General features: G+C 68.8%; 1 protein-coding gene across 1 annotated transcript; it reads right to left on the bottom strand.

Moving 5' to 3' along the window:
- Positions 1-166: 166 nt before the first annotated feature.
- On the bottom strand, positions 167-13,904 carry PEA15 (proliferation and apoptosis adaptor protein 15). Its single transcript, XM_068998878.1, has 4 exons — positions 13,824-13,904; positions 6,713-6,886; positions 4,470-4,625; positions 167-268 (listed from the first exon to the last, which is right to left on the bottom strand). Exons 2-4 carry the CDS (start codon positions 6,882-6,884, stop codon positions 204-206), a joined length of 393 nt encoding a protein of 130 aa, XP_068854979.1. The 5' UTR covers positions 6,885-6,886; positions 13,824-13,904; the 3' UTR covers positions 167-203.
- Between the last annotated feature and the right edge of the window lie 2,153 nt (positions 13,905-16,057).

The following is a 16,057-nucleotide window of genomic DNA, read 5'->3' as shown; positions in this document are numbered from 1 at the left end:
CCCCCCTCCCCAAATCGAGGCCTTAGGAGGGAGGGGTCCCATGGGAATAACAAACCCCCCCCCCCTCCCCCAATTCCCCCCTCCCCCATTTTGGGGGGGTGGGGGGTGTTTAAGACGCCGTTGGTGCCCCCCCCCCCTCCCCTGAGCCCCTCCCCCAGGGCTGAAAAGTGGGGAGGGGGGCGCGGGGGGGGCTCCTCGTGTGCTCAGGCCTTTTTCGGGGGGGGGGCCAGTTTGATGATCTCCTCCTCCGAGGGCTGCCGGATGATGTCTGGGGGGGGGGAGGGGGGACACACACGGGGGGGGGGGGGTCAGGGGGGGGGTCTGGGGGTGTCCCCTCCCCCCTCCCCCTCCCCCACAGAGGGTCCCCAACCCTTCCTGGGGGGTCCCCAACCCTTCCTGGGGGGTCTTTTCCTCCCTTGGGGGTCCCCGGCACAGCCTTGGGATAACGGGGGATTGGGGGGGGTGGGGGTGGGGGGGGGGTCCCCAGCCCTTCCCGGGGATAATTGGGGGGTGGGGGGGGGGGGGGTCCTGTTCTCACCTTGGGGGGGTCCCTCTGTGCCCTGGGGGTCCCTGTCCCTATTTTGGGGTCCCTGGGGGTCCCTCTGTGCCCTGGGGGTCCCTGTCCCTACTTTGGGGTCCCTGGGGGTCCCTGTCCCTATTTTGGGGTCCCTGTCCCTACTTTGGGGTCCCTGGGGGTCCCTGTCCCTATTTTGGGGTCCCTGTCCCTACTTTGGGGTCCCTGGGGGTCCCTGTCCCTATTTTGGGGTCCCTGTCCCAACTTTGGGGTCCCTGTCCCTACTTTGGGGTCCCTGGGTGTCCCTCTGTGCCCTGGGGGTCCCTGTCCCTACTTTGGGGTCCCTGTCCCTCCTGTGGGGTCCCTGTCCCTACTTTGGGGTCCCTGGAGGTCCCTCTGTGCCCTGGGGGTCCCTGTCCCTACTTTGGGGTCCCTATCCCTACTTTGGGGTCCCTGGGGGTCCCTCTGTGCCCTGGGGGTCCCTGTCCCTATTTGGGGGTCCCTGTCCTGAGGGTCCCTGTCCCTACTTTGGGGGTCCCTGGGGGTCCCTCTGTGCCCTGGGGGTCCCTGTCCCTATTTTGGGGTCCCTGTCCCTCCTGTGGGGTCCCTGTCCCAACTTTGGGGTCCCTGTCCCTACTTCGGGGTCCCTGGGGGTCCCTCTGTGCCCTGGGGGTCCCTGTCCCTACTTTGGGGGTCCCTGTCCCTGCTTTGGGGTCCCTGGGGGTCTCTCTGTGCCCATGGGGTCCCTGTCCCTATTTTGGGGTCCCTGGGGGTCCCTGTCCTGTGGGTCCCTGTCCCCGGGTGTCCCTGTCCCTATTTTGGGGTCCCTGTCCCTCCTTTGGGGTCCCTGGGGGTCCCTCTGTGCCCTGGGGGTCCCTGTCCCTACTTTGGGGTCCCTGTCCTTACTTTGGGGGTCCCTGGGGGTCCCTCTGTGCCCTGGGGGTCCCTGTCCCTATTTTGGGGTCCCTGTCCCAACTTTGGGGTCCCTGTCCCTACTTTGGGGTCCCTGGGGGTCCCTCTGTGCCCTGGGGGTCCCTGTCCCTATTTTGGGGTCCCTGTCCCTCCTGTGGGGTCCCTGTCCCTATTTTGGGGTCCCTGTCCCTACTTTGGGGTCCCTGGGGGTCCCTGTCCCTCCTGTGGGGTCCCTGTCCCTAATTCGGGGTCCCTGTCCCTAATTCGGGGTCCCTGTCCCTCCTGTGGGGTCCCTGTCCCTATTTTAGGGTCCCTGTCCCTCCTATGGGGTCCCTGTCCCTATTTTGGGGTCCCTGTCCCTCCTGTGGGGTCCCTGTCCCTATTTTAGGGTCCCTGTCCCTCCTGTGGGTCCCTGTCCCTTCCCTGCCCTGAGGACAATGAGGGTCCCTGCCCCCTTTCCTGAGGGTCCCTGGGTGTCCCCGTCCTTGGGGTTCCCTGGAGCTCCCTGTCGCTGCTTCGGGGCTTTGTCCCATCCCCGTCCCATCCCCATCCCTGTCCCCATCCCAGTCCCATCCCTGTCCCATCCCCATCCCTGTCCCATCCCCGTCCCATCCTCGTCCCCATCTCCGTCCCCATCCCTGTCCCCATCTCTGTCCCACCCTTGTCCCATCCCTGTCCCCATCCCCGTCCCCATCCCCATCCCCATCCCATCCCAGTCCCATCCCTGTCCCCGTCCCCATCCCTGTCCCATCCCCGTCCCCATCCCTGTCCTATGCCAGTCCCCATCCCAGTCCCATCCCAGTCCCATCCCCGTCCCATCCCTGTCCCCATCCCAGTCCCATCCCCGTCCCCATCCCTGTCCCATCCCTGTCCCATCCCTGTCCCCATCTCCGTCCCCATCCCTGTCCCATCCCCGTCCCCATCCCTGTCCTATGCCAGTCCCCATCCCAGTCCCATCCCAGTCCCATCCCTGTCCCCATCCCAGTCCCATCCCCATCCCATCCCTGTCCCCATCCCAGTCCCATCCCCGTCCCCATCCCTGTCCCATCCCTGTCCCCATCTCTGTCCCACCCTTGTCCCATCCCTGTCCCCATCCCTGTCCCATCCCCGTCCCATCCCCGTCCTATCCCAGTCCCCATCCCATCCCCATCCCTGTCCCATCCCTGTCCCATCCCTGTCCCATCCCCGTCCCCATCCCTGTCCCCATCCCCGTCCCATCCCCGTCCCATCCCAGTCCCATCCCTGTCCCCATCTCCGTCCCCATCCCTGTCCCACCCTTGTCCCATCCCAGTCCTATCCCCGTCCCCATCCCTGTTCCCATCCCCGTCCCCATCCCCGTCCCCATCCCTGTCCCATCCCTGTCCCCATCCCCGTCCCCTCCTGTCCCCATCCCTGTCCCCATCCCTGTCCCCATCCCTGTCCCCATCCCAGTCCCATCCCCGTCCTCACCCCTGTCCCCTCTTGTCCCATCCCTGTCCCATCCCTGTCCCCGCTCTCTCCCTGTCCCTCCTCCCTGGGTGTCCCTGGGGACAATGAGGTCCCTTCCCCGTCCCCTTCCTTGGGGGTCCCTTTCCCTGGGTGTCCCTGACGTTCCATGGGTCCCTGCTTTAGGAGTCCCTGTTCCCCTCGGGGTCCCGTTCCCTGTCCCTGGGGGTCCCTGCGTGTCCCTGGCGGTCCCTGCGTGTCCCTGGGTGTCCCCACCCCGGCTGTCCCTGAGGGTCCCTGGGTGTCCCCACCCTGGCTGTCCCTGTCCCCATCCCCGGCTGTCCCCATCCCCGGCTGTCCCTGTCCCCATCCCGGCTGTTCCTGTCCCCGGCTGTCCCCATCCCTGGCGGTTCCTGGGTGTCCCCATCCCCCGCTGTCCCTGTCCCCGGCTGTCCCTGTCCCCATCCCCGGCTGTCCCCATCCCTGGCGGTTCCTGGGTGTCCCCATCCCCGGCTGTCCCTGTCCCCGGCTGTCCCTGTCCCCGGCTGTCCCTGTCCCCATCCCCGGCTGTCCCTGTCCCCGGCTGTCCCTGTCCCCGGCTGTCCCTGTCCCCAGCCCGGCTGTCCCTGTCCCTGGCGGTCCCTGTCCCTGGCTGTCCCTGTCCCTGTCCCCATCCCCGGCTGTCCCTGTCCCATGTCCCTGTCCCCACCCCGGCTGTCCCCGTCCCCGGCTGTCCCCACCCTGGCTGTCCCTGTCCCTGTCGCTGTCCCTGTCCCTGTCCCCATCCCCGGCTGTCCCTGTCCCCGGCTGTCCCCATCCCGGCTGTCCCTGTCCCATGTCCCTGTCCCCATCCCGGCTGTCCCTGTCCCATGTCCCTGTCCCCACCCCGGCTGTCCCCATCCCCGGCTGTCGCTATCCCTGTCCCTGTCCCTGTCCCCATCCCCGGCTGTCCCTGTCCCCACCCCGGCTGTCCCCGTCCCCGGCTGTCGCTATCCCTGTCCCTGTCGCTGTCCCCATCCCTGGCTGTCCCTGTCCCTGTCCTCGGCTGTCCCCATCCCCGGCTGTCCCTGTCCCTGTCGCTGTCCCTGTCCCCGGCTGTCCCTGTCCCTGTCCCCACCCCGTCTGTCCCTGTCCCCATCCCCGTCTGTCCCTGTCCCCACCCCGGCTGTCCCTGTCCCTGTCCCTGTCCCCATCCCCGTCTGTCCCTGTCCCCATCCCCGGCTGTCCCTGTCGCTGTCCCCATCCCTGTCCCCGTCCCCGTCCCCACCCCGGCTGTCCCTGTCCCTGTCCCTGTCCCCACCCCGGCTGTCCCTGTCCCTGTCCCTGTCCCTGTCCCTGTCCCCACCCCGGCTGTCCCTGTCCCTGTCCCCATCCCCGGCTGTCCCTGTCCCTGTCCCTGTCCCTGTCCCCGTCCCCACCCCGGCTGTCCCTGTCCCTGTCCCTGTCCCTGTCCCTGTCCCCATCCCCGGCTGTCCCTGTCCCTGTCCCTGTCCCTGTCCCCGTCCCCACCCCGGCTGTCCCTGTCCCTGTCGCTGTCCCCACCCCGGCTGTCCCTGTCCCTGTCCCTGTCCCCACCCCGGCTGTCCCTATCCCGTTTCGGGGGGGGGGGGGGTCTCACCCTTGTACTTCTTGGCGCTGGGGATGCGCGTGAGCTTCGTGTCCACCTCGTCCTCCTCGGAGATCTTGAGCACCTGCGTGCGGTACTGGACAACCTTGGTCAGCAGGTCCGGCCGGCGCGAGATCTCGAAGATGTGCTCGATGTAGGACAGGTTGTCTGCGACACGGGGACAGCGCGGGGACAGCGCGGGGACACACACGGGACACACACGGGACACACACGGGACACACACGGGACACACACGGGACACGTGCTGGGCTCGGGCCACCCGAGCGGCGGCCGCGGGGGCCCGGTGGGGGCGGGGATGGGCACAGGGGAGGGAAAAAGGAGAGGGACGGGGATGGGATGGGATGGGGACAGGGATGGGGAGGGGGATGGGGACGGGACAGGGATGGGGACAAGGATGGGGACAGGAGAGGGACTGGGATGGGGATGGGACTGGGATGGGGACAGGAGAGGGACTGGGATGGGGATGGGGGACAGGGATGGGGACGGGACTGGGATGGGGACAGGGATGGGGACGGGAGAGGGACTGGGATGGGGATGGGGGACAGGGATGGGGACGGGACTGGGATGGGGACAAGGATGGGGACAGGAGAGGGACTGGGATGGGGACGGGGATGGGATGGGGAGAGGAGAGGGACTGGGATGGGGATGGGGGACAGGGATGGGGACAGGGGACAGGAGAGGGACTGGGATGGGGATGGGACAGGGATGGGGACAGGAGAGGGACTGGGATGGGGATGGGACTGGGATGGGGACAGGAGACAGGGATGGGATGGGATGGGATGGGATGGGATGGGATGGGATGGGATGGGATGGGATGGGATGGGATGGGATGGGATGGGATGGGATGGGATGGGATGGGATGGGATGGGGACAGGAGAGGGACAGGGATGGGGACGGGGATGGGATGGGGACAGGGGACAGAGATGGGATGGGGACAGGGATGGGGACAGGAGAGGGACTGGGATGGGGACGGGACAGGGATGGGGACAGGACAGGGATGGGGACAGGGGACAGGAGAGGGACTGGGATGGGGACGGGACTGGGATGGGGACAGGGATGGGATGGGGACAGGATGGGGACGGGACTGGGATGGGATGGGATGGGGACGGGGATGGGGACAGGGACAGGTGAAGGACGGGACAGGGATGGGATGGGATAGAATGGGGACAGAGGATGGGGACGGGAATGGGAGACGGGGATGGGATGGGATGGGATGGGATGGGATGGGATGGGATGGGATGGGATGGGATGGGATGGGATGGGATGGGATGGGGACAGAGTGGGGATGGGGACAGGGAGAGGGGATGGAGATGGGGGACAGGGATGGGGACAGGAGAGAGCAGGACAGGGGAGGGACAGGAAGAGGACAGGGGATGGGGACAAGGACCGGGACAGGGATCGGCGACCGGGAGAGGCCGTGGGAGACCAGGATCGGAACCAGCCCGGGGATCAAGCAGGGGATTAGGGAGGGACAGGGCGGGGGGTGACGGACTGGGATCGGGATGGGGACCAGGAAGGGGGACAGGGATGGGACCAGAGCCCAGGAACAGCAAGCGGGAGAGGGGACAAATGGTGGGGACAGGGACTGGGATCAGGGATCAGGGACCGGGGCCAGATCGGGGCAGGGGACCAGGACAGGGCCAGGGACTGGGATGGGAACCAGGAAAGGTGATGGGGACCAGGATCAGGACCGGACCCAGGGCCAGACTGGAACTGGGGCTGGGGGATGATGGACCGGGATGGGGACAAGGACAGGGATCAGGGTGGGGAGGAGGATGGGGGGAGCAGGACAGGGATGAGGGGACCTGGATGGGGACCAGGGGAGGGACAGGGACAGAGTGGGAGGGGATGGGGAGAGGGGACAGGGAACAGACCCCAGGGGACACAGACTGGGAAAGGGGCCGGGAACTGGGAGAGGGGACAGGGGACAGGGACTGGGACAGGGCTCAGGGACCCGGGGAGAGGGACTGGGACAGGGCTCAGGTGATGGGACAGGGACTGGGACAGGGCTCAGGGACCCGGGAGAGGGACTGGGACAGGGCTCAGGTGATGGGACAGGGACTGGGACAGGGCTCAGGGACCCGGGAGAGGGACTGGGACAGGGCTCAGGTGATGGGACAGGGACTGGGACAGGGCTCAGGGACCCGGGGTAGGGACCAGCGCAGGGCTGGAGCAGCCCCGGGGCGCAGGGAGGGGACAGTGCCGGTGGCACGGGGGTGTCCCCAGGGTCACACCTCGGTCCAGTTTGCTGTGGCGCTCCAGGAAGGCGAACCAGTGGTGGCCGGTGGCGATGGCGTCCCCCTCCCCGCTGGGGATGTCCTCGCGACACGCGGACTTGAGCTGCTCCAGGTCCTCGGCCGTGATGTTCTGGGCCAGCTCCTCCAGCAGACTGCGGTACTCGGCCATGGCTGGGGACAGAGGGGGCGTCAGGGACAGGGGGGACAGAGGGGACAGGGGGGACAGAGGGGACAGAGGGGATGGGGGGGACAGAGGGGACAGTGGGGATAGAGAGGACAGCAGGGACAGAGGGACAGAGGGGACAGGGGGAACATCAGGGAGAGCAGGGACAGAGGGGACAGCGGGGACAGCAGGGACAGTGGGACAGAGGGGACAGTGGGGATAGAGGGGACAGTGGGACAGGGGGGACAGAGGGACAGGGGGGACAGAGGGGACAGTGGGGATAGAGGGGACAGAGGGGACAGAGGGGATGTCAGGGACAGGGGGGACAGAGGGGACAGCAGGGACAGAGGGGACAGAGGGACGTCAGGGACAGGGGGGACAGCAGGGACAGAGGGGACAGAGGGACAGAGGGGACAGAGGGACGTCAGGGACAGGGGGGACAGCAGGGACAGAGGGGACAGTGGGGATAGAGGGGACAGGGGGGACAGGGGGGACAGGGGGACAGAGGGACAGAGGGGACAGGGGGGACATCAGGGAGAGCAGGGACAGCAGGGACAGAGGGGACAGAGGGACAGAGGGGACAGAGGGGACAGGGGGACAGAGGGGACAGAGGGGACAGCAGGGACAGAGGGGACAGAGGGGACGGGGGGGACAGCGGGGACAGAGGGACAGAGGGGACAGAGGCACAGAGGGACAGAGGGGACAGAGGGGACAGAGGGACAGAGGGGACAGAGGGGACAGAGGGGACAGAGGGGACAGCGGGGACAGAGGGGACAGAGGGACAGAGGGGACAGAGGGGACGGGGGGGACAGCGGGGACAGAGGGACAGAGGGGACAGAGGCACAGAGGGACAGAGGGGACAGAGGGGACAGAGGGGACAGAGGGACAGCAGGGACAGAGGGGACAGCGGGGACAGAGGGGACAGAGGGACAGAGGGGACAGAGGGGACAGAGGGACAGAGGGGACAGCAGGGACAGCAGGGACAGAGGGACAGAGGGGACAGTGGGGATAGAGGGGACAGTGGGGATAGAGGGACAGAGGGACAGAGGGGACGGGGGACAGAGGGACAGAGGGGACAGAGGGGACAGAGGGGACAGAGGGGACAGAGGGACAGAGGGACGTCAGGGACAGAGGGGACAGAGGGGACAGGGGGGACAGAGGGGACAGAGGGGACAGAGGGACAGAGGGGACAGGGGGAACATCAGGGAGAGCAGGGACTCGGCCTTGGCTGGGGACCTATGGGATGTCAGGGACAGGGGGGACATCAGGGACATGAGGGACACGGGACAGGAGTGGGACAGGGGTGACATGGGGGACATGGGGGACATGGGGACATGGGGGACATGGGGACATGGGGACATGGGGGACATGGGGGACATGAGGGACATGGGGGATATGGGGGGACATGGGGGACATGGGGACATGGCCACAGCTGGGGACAGGGGACACGCAGAACAGTGGGGACACAGGACTGGGCCATGGCTGTGGGGACAGGGGTGGCATTGGGGACATGGGGGACATTGGGGACATTGGGGGACATTGGGGACGTGGGGGACGTGGGGGACGTGGGGGACACGGGACTGGGACATGGCTGTGGGGATGGGGTGACATAGGGGACATGGGGGACATTGGGGGACACTGGGGACATTGGGGGACATGGGGGGACATTGGGGGACACAGGGGACATGGGGGACCCGGGACTGGGACGGGGGTGACGTGAGGGACAGGGGACACGGACACGGCTGGGGGACAGGCGGCGCCTGGGCCATGGGTGACGTGAGTGCTCCTGCTCTCAGCCACGCGTGTCACGAGTGTCACAGGACTCAGCCATGTGTGTCCTGAGTGTCCCCAGCCTCAGCCACCCGTGCCAGGCCCCAACCTGGGCTCAGCCACTCATGTCACGAGTGTCCCCAGCCTCAGCCACCGCTATCACAAGATGTCCCCAGCGTCATCGTTTCACTGGTGTCACGAGTGTCCCTGGTCTCAGCCTCCGGTGCCAGGCCCGGCCCTGGGCTCAGCCACTCATGTCATGAGTGTCCCCAGGCTCAGCCATTGCTGTCACAAGTGGTCCCAACCTCAGCCACTCATGTCACGAGTGTCCCCGGGCTCAGTCCCCGGTGCCAGGCCCTGTGCCATCCTCAGCCACTCATGTCACAACTGTCCCCAGCCTCAGCCACCCATGTCACGAGTGTCCCCAGCCTCAGCCCCCAGTGTCACAAGTGTCTCTAGGCTCAGCCACTGGTGTCACGAATGTCCCTGGGCTCAGTCCCTGGTGCCAGCCCTAGACTCAGCCATCCATGTCACGAGTGTCTCCAGCCGCAGCCACAGGTGTCACAACTGTCCCTGGCCTCAGCCACTGCTGTCACGATTGTCGCTGGGCTCAGCCACTGCTGTCACAACTGTCCCTGGCCTCAGCCACTGCTGTCACGATTGTCCCCAGCCTCAGCCACTGCTGTCACGATTGTCGCCGGGCTCAGCCACTGGTGTCACGATTGTTCCCGGGCTCAGCCACTGGTGTCACAACTGTCCCCAGGCTCAGCCACTGCTGTCACGATTGTCGCCGGGCTCAGCCACTGGTGTCACGATTGTCCCCAGCCTCAGCCACTGCTGTCACGATTGTTCCCGGGCTCAGCCACTGGTGTCACAACTGTCCCCAGCCTCAGCCACTGCTGTCACGATTGTCCCCGGGCTCAGCCACTGCTGTCACAACTGTCCCTGGCCTCAGCCACTGCTGTCACGACTGTCCCCGGGCTCAGCCACTGCTGTCACAACTGTCCCTGGCCTCAGCCACTGCTGTCACAACTGTCCCCGGCCTCAGCCACCCATGTCATGAGTGTCTCCAGCCTCAGCCACTGGTGTCACAACTGTCCCCAGCCTCAGCCACTGCTGTCACGATTGTCCCCGGGCTCAGCCACTGCTGTCACGATTGTCGCCGGGCTCAGCCCTGGTGCCAGCCCAGCCCAGCCCCCCCCCGGCCGTGACTCATGTGACGCTCACGGGATGTGACAGGGACCGAGCGGGGACCGAGCGGGGACCGACGGCGGCTGCTCCCCCCCCTCGCCGCCCCCTCCATCCCCCCACCCCCAGCGCGGAGTGGGGGGGCGGGGGGGGGCTCGCACAGACCCCCCCCACCCCGACCCCCCCACCCCGGCCCCCCCTGACCCCCCCCCCCCTTCGCACGCGGCCTTGGGGACACCGCTGTCACCCCCCCCCCCCCTTGGCACACTCACCCCAAATTCACACTGACCCCCCCCCGGGCACTGACCCCCCCCCCCCAAAGCTCACAGTGACCCCCCCCCCTTATACCGACCCCCCCCCAAATTCACTCTGTCCCCCCCCAAAGCTCACAGTGACCCCCCCTTTACACCGACCCCCCCCCAAATTCACTCTGTCCCCCCCCCAAAGCTCACAGTGACCCCCCCTTTACACCGACCCCCCCCCAATACACTCTGACCCCCCCCAAAGCTCACAGTGACCCCCCTTTTACACCGACCCCCCCCCAAATTCACTCTGACCCCCCCCGAAGCTCACAGAGACCCCCCCCTTTACACCGACCCCCCCCAAATTCACCCCCCCCGAAGCTCACAGTGACCCCCCCCTTTACACCGACCCCCCCCCAAATTCACACCCCCCCCCAGCTCACAGTGACCCCCCCCTTACACCGACCCCCCCCCAAATTCACACCCCCCCCGAAGCTCACAGTGACCCCCCCCTTTACACGGCCCCCCCCCCAAGTTCACACCCCCCCCCCGAAGCTCACAGTGACCCCCCCTTTACACCGACCCCCCCCCAAATTCACACCCCCCCCAAAGCTCACAGTGACCCCCCCCTTTACACCGCCCCCCCCCCAAATTCACCCCCCCCGAAGCTCACAGTGACCCCACCTTTACACCGACCCCCCCCAAATTCACTCTGACCCCCCCAAAGCTCACAGTGATCCCCCCCTTACACCGACCCCCCCCCAAATTCACACCCCCCCCGAATCTCACAAGTGACCCCCCCCTTACACGGCCCCCCCCCCAAATTCACACCCCCCCCCCTTTCACCCTCGCCCCCCCCCCATTCCCGTACCCCCCGCTCTGTTGTTGTTGTTGAGGGGGGGGTCACTGTCCCCCCCCCTTTCCCGCCGGTCCCCGTTGCCATGGCGACGCCGCCACCCACGCAGGGATGCGGTTACCATGGCAACGCATCACCCGCCTGCCCCTTCCCCCCCAGGGCGGGGGGTGGGTGGGGGGGGGGGGGGGCTCGGGGACCCCACGGACACGCGGGGGGGGGGAGGGGAGGGGAGGGGGGGGCCACACACGCGGCCACGGCGCTGTCCCCCCCCTTCCCCTCCCCTCCCCTCCCCTCCCCTCCCCCCCCATCACTACTCCCGTAAACCCCCACTCGCAGATCCCCCCACGACCCCCCCACCCCACTCGTGACTGCACTTGGTAAACAACCCCCCCCCCCCACCGCCCCCTCCCCGCGCTGAGACCCCCCCCCCCCGGCACGCACCGACACCCCCCCCCCCCGCCCCCCACTCCCAGCCCCTCCTCCCACGCCCCCCCCCTCCCCCCAATGAACAGACGCTCCCCCCCACGCCCCCCCCCCACGCACAGGCGCGGCCCCCCCACGCTCCTCTCCGATAACAACCCCTCCCCCCACGCCCCCCCCCCCCCCCCCCACCACCACGCACGGACCCTGCCCCGCCCCCCCCCCCCCCACTCCCAGCCCCTCCCCCCACGCCCCCCCAATGAACAGACGCTCCCCCCCACAACAAACCCTCCCCCTCTCCCCCCCCCACCCCCACTCACAGCCCCTCCCCCCCCGCGTGTCCGAGCGCGCGGCCCCTTTAAGGCCGCCGATGACTCAGCCCCGGCCGGACACGGGGCCTTCCGCCGGGGGGGGGGGGCGGGGACCGGGGACCCCCCCTCCGGCCCCTCCCGCGTTCCCAGGCCCGGCCCCCCCCCCCCCCCCCCCCCGCGCCCGTTCCCGCGGGGAATCCGCCAGGAAAAGGATCGGGAATGGGAGAGGGGGGAAATACCCGCGACCCCCCCCCCCCCCCCCGTGAGACCCCCGCCCCATTCACGTTTCTCATGCAAAGCGCCTCATGAATATTCACGAGGGGCGTGGCCCCGCGGGGGCCCATTCAGTGGGGCGGGCGGGGGGCTCGGGGGGCTTTGGGGGTGGGGGGGGGGGGGTTCATCCCGGCCTGGGGAGGAGGGGGGGGGGGGGGCAGGACACGGGTGGGTGGGAGGGGTCCCCTCCCGCCTTTGTGTCCCCGCGGGGGGGTCTGGGGGGCGCCGATCCCATCGCTGCCCCCCCCCCCCACCCAATGCCCACCCCCCCCCCTCTCCGCGTGTTTTTTTGGGGTGGGTGGGGAGAGCGGGACGCGGGGGGAGGGTCCCCCACGAGCCCCCCCCACCCCCCTCCCCACGCAGCGTGGGGACAAGGGGCCTTTGTGGCGCGGGGAGCGGCGCGGCCGCCTCCGGCCCCCCCCGGGGGCCCCCCCCGGAATGCGAGTCACGGCTCCGGCCCCACGGACACGGCCCCGGCCCCACAGACACGGCTCCGGCCCCACGGACACGGCCCCGACCCCACGGACACGGCCCCGACCCCACTGTCCGGCCCCCACGGCCACCGTCCGGCCCCTGCGTGGCCCCCCCCGGGCCCCCCCCCGCGGCACCGCCCTTGCCCCACGGCCACCGCCACCGTCCTGCCCCGCGCTCCCCGCCGTGGCACGGGGGGTCCCACGCGTGGCGCGGGGGGGTCCCTCCCGGCCCCGGCGGCCGCAGCATCCCCACGGCCGCACCTCGCACATCTGGGGCACAGCTGGGGCACAGCTGGGGCACAGCTGGCCGCGATCCTTCCCCCCCCATCCCCCGCTCAGTTTCCCCACGCGGGACGGGACACGGGTGGGGTGGGGGGGCGATGAGTCTTGGGACACCCCCCCCCCCTCCCATCCGCCCCTTTCCCGGGCCCCCGCCCCGTCCCGGCGCGGCGACGCGGAAGCGGCGGCGGCTCCCGCGGCCCAGTTTGAGACCAGTTCGGCCCCAGTTTGGCCCCCGCCCGCGGCGCGTGACCGCCTCACGCGCCCCTTCCCCACGGGGTCCCCCCCGTGATGTCCCCACACACCCGGGGTGGGGTTGGGGGGCGGAGGGGTCCCGGGGGATGCGCTGGCATCGCTGGTACCGGGCGGTACCGGGCGGTACTGGGAGCACTGGGAGCACTGGGAGCACTGGGCGGCCGCGCGGGCACGGGACGTGCGGGTGGGGGGGAGCGCGCGCCCCGTGGGGACCGGGGGACATCCACGGGGGGGGGGGGGGGCACGGCGGGGCTGGGGTGGGGATGGGGGTCCCGATGTCACCGCGTGGGGAGGGGGGGGGGGGGAAGGAGCCCGTGTCCCGCGTGGGGAGCGGGACTGGGGGGGGGGGGACAGGACCGGGACCGGGACCGGGACCGGGACCGGGACCGGGACCGGGGGGATGGCGGGTCCCACGTCCCGCGTGAGGACCGGGAGCCACCGAGTGTCCCCCCCACCCCCCCGGAGTGTCACGGGTTCGAGCCCCCCCGGCAGCGAAAGGGGAAGTGAAAGGTGGGGGGGGGGGGGGGATGATGGGGGGCACCGGGGGAGGACGGGGGGGGGGCGCACGGGGAGACCCTGCCCGGGACCACCGGCATCATTAACCCCTTCCTGACCGCCCGGGGGGGGGGGGCGGGCATCACCGGAGCGGGAGGGATGCTCCGGCCGGCGGGGGGGGGGGTCACTCAGAGCGGCGGGGGCCATCAGCGCGGTCCGGGGCCTCTGGAGCGGCCCCGGGAGCGGCCCCGGGAGCGGCCCCGGGAGCGGATGGAGGCGGCGGCCGCGGGGTCCATCCGGTGCCGGGGTCGCTGGCGGGGCCGGGGGTCGCTGCGTGGCTCCGTCCCCCCCCACCTCCCCCGCGCCCCCCCGCCCGCACTTACCGGCCGCGGGCGCTGCCGGTGCCGCTGCCGGTGCCGCTGCCGGTGCCGCTGCCGCCGCTCGGGCTCTCGGTGCCGCCGCTCTGAGCGGGGGTGGGCGGGGCTTAACGGGGCGGGGTCGGTGGGGGCGGGGCTTGGAGGGGCGGGGTCAGCGGGGAGGAGCCGCCCTGGACCCCCCCCCCCCGCCCCTTCCCCCGGGTCCCCCACGGGTGAGATTTGGGGTCCCCAAATCGGGGGGGGGGGAGTTGGGACACACGGCCCCGGGAGGGGATCAGGAGCGGGGATCCCAAACTGGGATCGGGCACTGGGATCTCACACTGGGATCGGGCACTGGGATCCCAAACTGGGATCGGGCACTGGGGTCCCAAACTGGGATCGGGCACTGGGGTCCCACACTGGGATCGGGCACTGGGGTCCCAAACTGGGATCGGGCACTGGGGTCCCACACTGGGATTGGGCACTGGGATCCCACACTGGGATCAGGCACTGGGGTCCCACACTGGGATCGGGCACTGGGATCCCAAACTGGGATTGGGCACTGGGGTCCCACACTGGGATCAGGCACTGGGATCCCAAACTGGGATCGGGCACTGGGGTCCCAAACTGGATCGCAAACTGGGATCGCAAACTGGAGTCCCACACTGGGATCGGGCACTGGGATCCCAAACTGGGATTGGGCACTGGGATCCCACACTGGGATCGGGCACTGGGGTCCCACACTGGGATCGGGCACTGGGATGCCAAACTGGGATCAGGCACTGGGATTCCAAACTGGGATCAGGCACTGGGATCCCACACTGGGATCGGGCACTGGGGTCCCAAACTGGGATTGGGCACTGGGGTCCCACACTGGGATCAGGAGCGGGGGTCCCAAACTGGGATCGGGCACTGGGATCCCACACTGGGATTGGGCACTGGGATCCCAAACTGGGATCGGGCACTGGGGTCCCACACTGGGATCGGGCACTGGGATCCCACACTGGGATCGGGCACTGGGGTCCCACACTGGGATCGGGCACTGGGATCCCAAACTGGGATGGGGCACTGGGATCCCAAACTGGGATCGGGCACCGGGGTCCCACACTGGGATCGGGCACTGGGATCCCACACTGGGATCAGGCACTGGGGTCCCACACTGGGATCTGGCACTGGGATCCCACACTGGGATTGGGCACTGGGATCCCAAACTGGGATTGGGCACTGGGGTCCCACACTGGGATTGGGCACTGGGATCCCACACTGGGATCAGGCACTGGGATCTCACACTGGGATCGGGCACTGGGGTCCCACACTGGGATCGGGCACTGGGATCTCACACTGGGATCGGGCACTGGGATGCCAAACTGGGATCGGGCACTGGGATCCCAAACTGGGATCGGGCACTGGGATCGCAAACTGGGATCGGGCACTGGGGTCCCAAACTGGGATCGGGCACCGGAGATGTGGTGTGGGGAGGGTCTCCTGTGGGGGACCCCCCCCCCCCCCAGGGATCTGTCACGGGGATCTTGTCCAGGGCGGTCTCACAGGGGGGGGATCTCACATGGGAATCTCACACCGGGATCTCCTACTGGGATCTTGTGGGGGGGTGGGGATTTCACATCGGGGATCTCCCACAGGGATCTGGCATGGGGAATCTCACAGGGGGGGTCTTGTCTGGGGTGATCTCCTGTGGGGGATCTCCCGTGGGGAGTATCCTATAGGGGATCTCCTATAGGGGATCTCCTGTGGGGGATCTCCCGTGGGGGATCCTATAGGGGATCTCCTATAGGGGATCTCCTGTGGGGGAGTATCCTATAGGGGATCTCCTATAGGGGATCTCCTGTGGGGGATCTCCCATGGGGGATCCTATAGGGGATCTCCTATAGGGGATCTCCTGTGGGGGAGTATCCTATAGGGGATCTCCTATAGGGGATCTCCTGTGGGGGAGTATCCTATAGGGGATCTCCTGTGGGGGATTTCACACGGGGATCTCCTCTGGGGGATCTCCCGGGGGCATCACAGGGGAGCTCTGGCGTGGGGGATCTCGCCCTGGGGGATCTCACACCGGGGATGTTCCACAGGGATCTCATTGGGGGATCTCACACGGGGAATTCTGCCTGAGGGCTTTGTGCAGGGATCCCACTGGGGGATCTCATTGGGGGATCTCACTGGGGGGTCTCATTGGGGGATCTCATTGGGGGGATCTCACTGGGGGATCTCATTGGGGGGGTCCCATTGGGGGGGTCTCATTGTGGGGA

Source organism: Aphelocoma coerulescens, unplaced genomic scaffold (genome assembly GCF_041296385.1).
Source record: "Aphelocoma coerulescens isolate FSJ_1873_10779 unplaced genomic scaffold, UR_Acoe_1.0 HiC_scaffold_186, whole genome shotgun sequence".
Lineage (NCBI taxonomy): Eukaryota > Metazoa > Chordata > Aves > Passeriformes > Corvidae > Aphelocoma > Aphelocoma coerulescens.
This window is presented reverse-complemented; position numbering and strand designations above follow the sequence as displayed.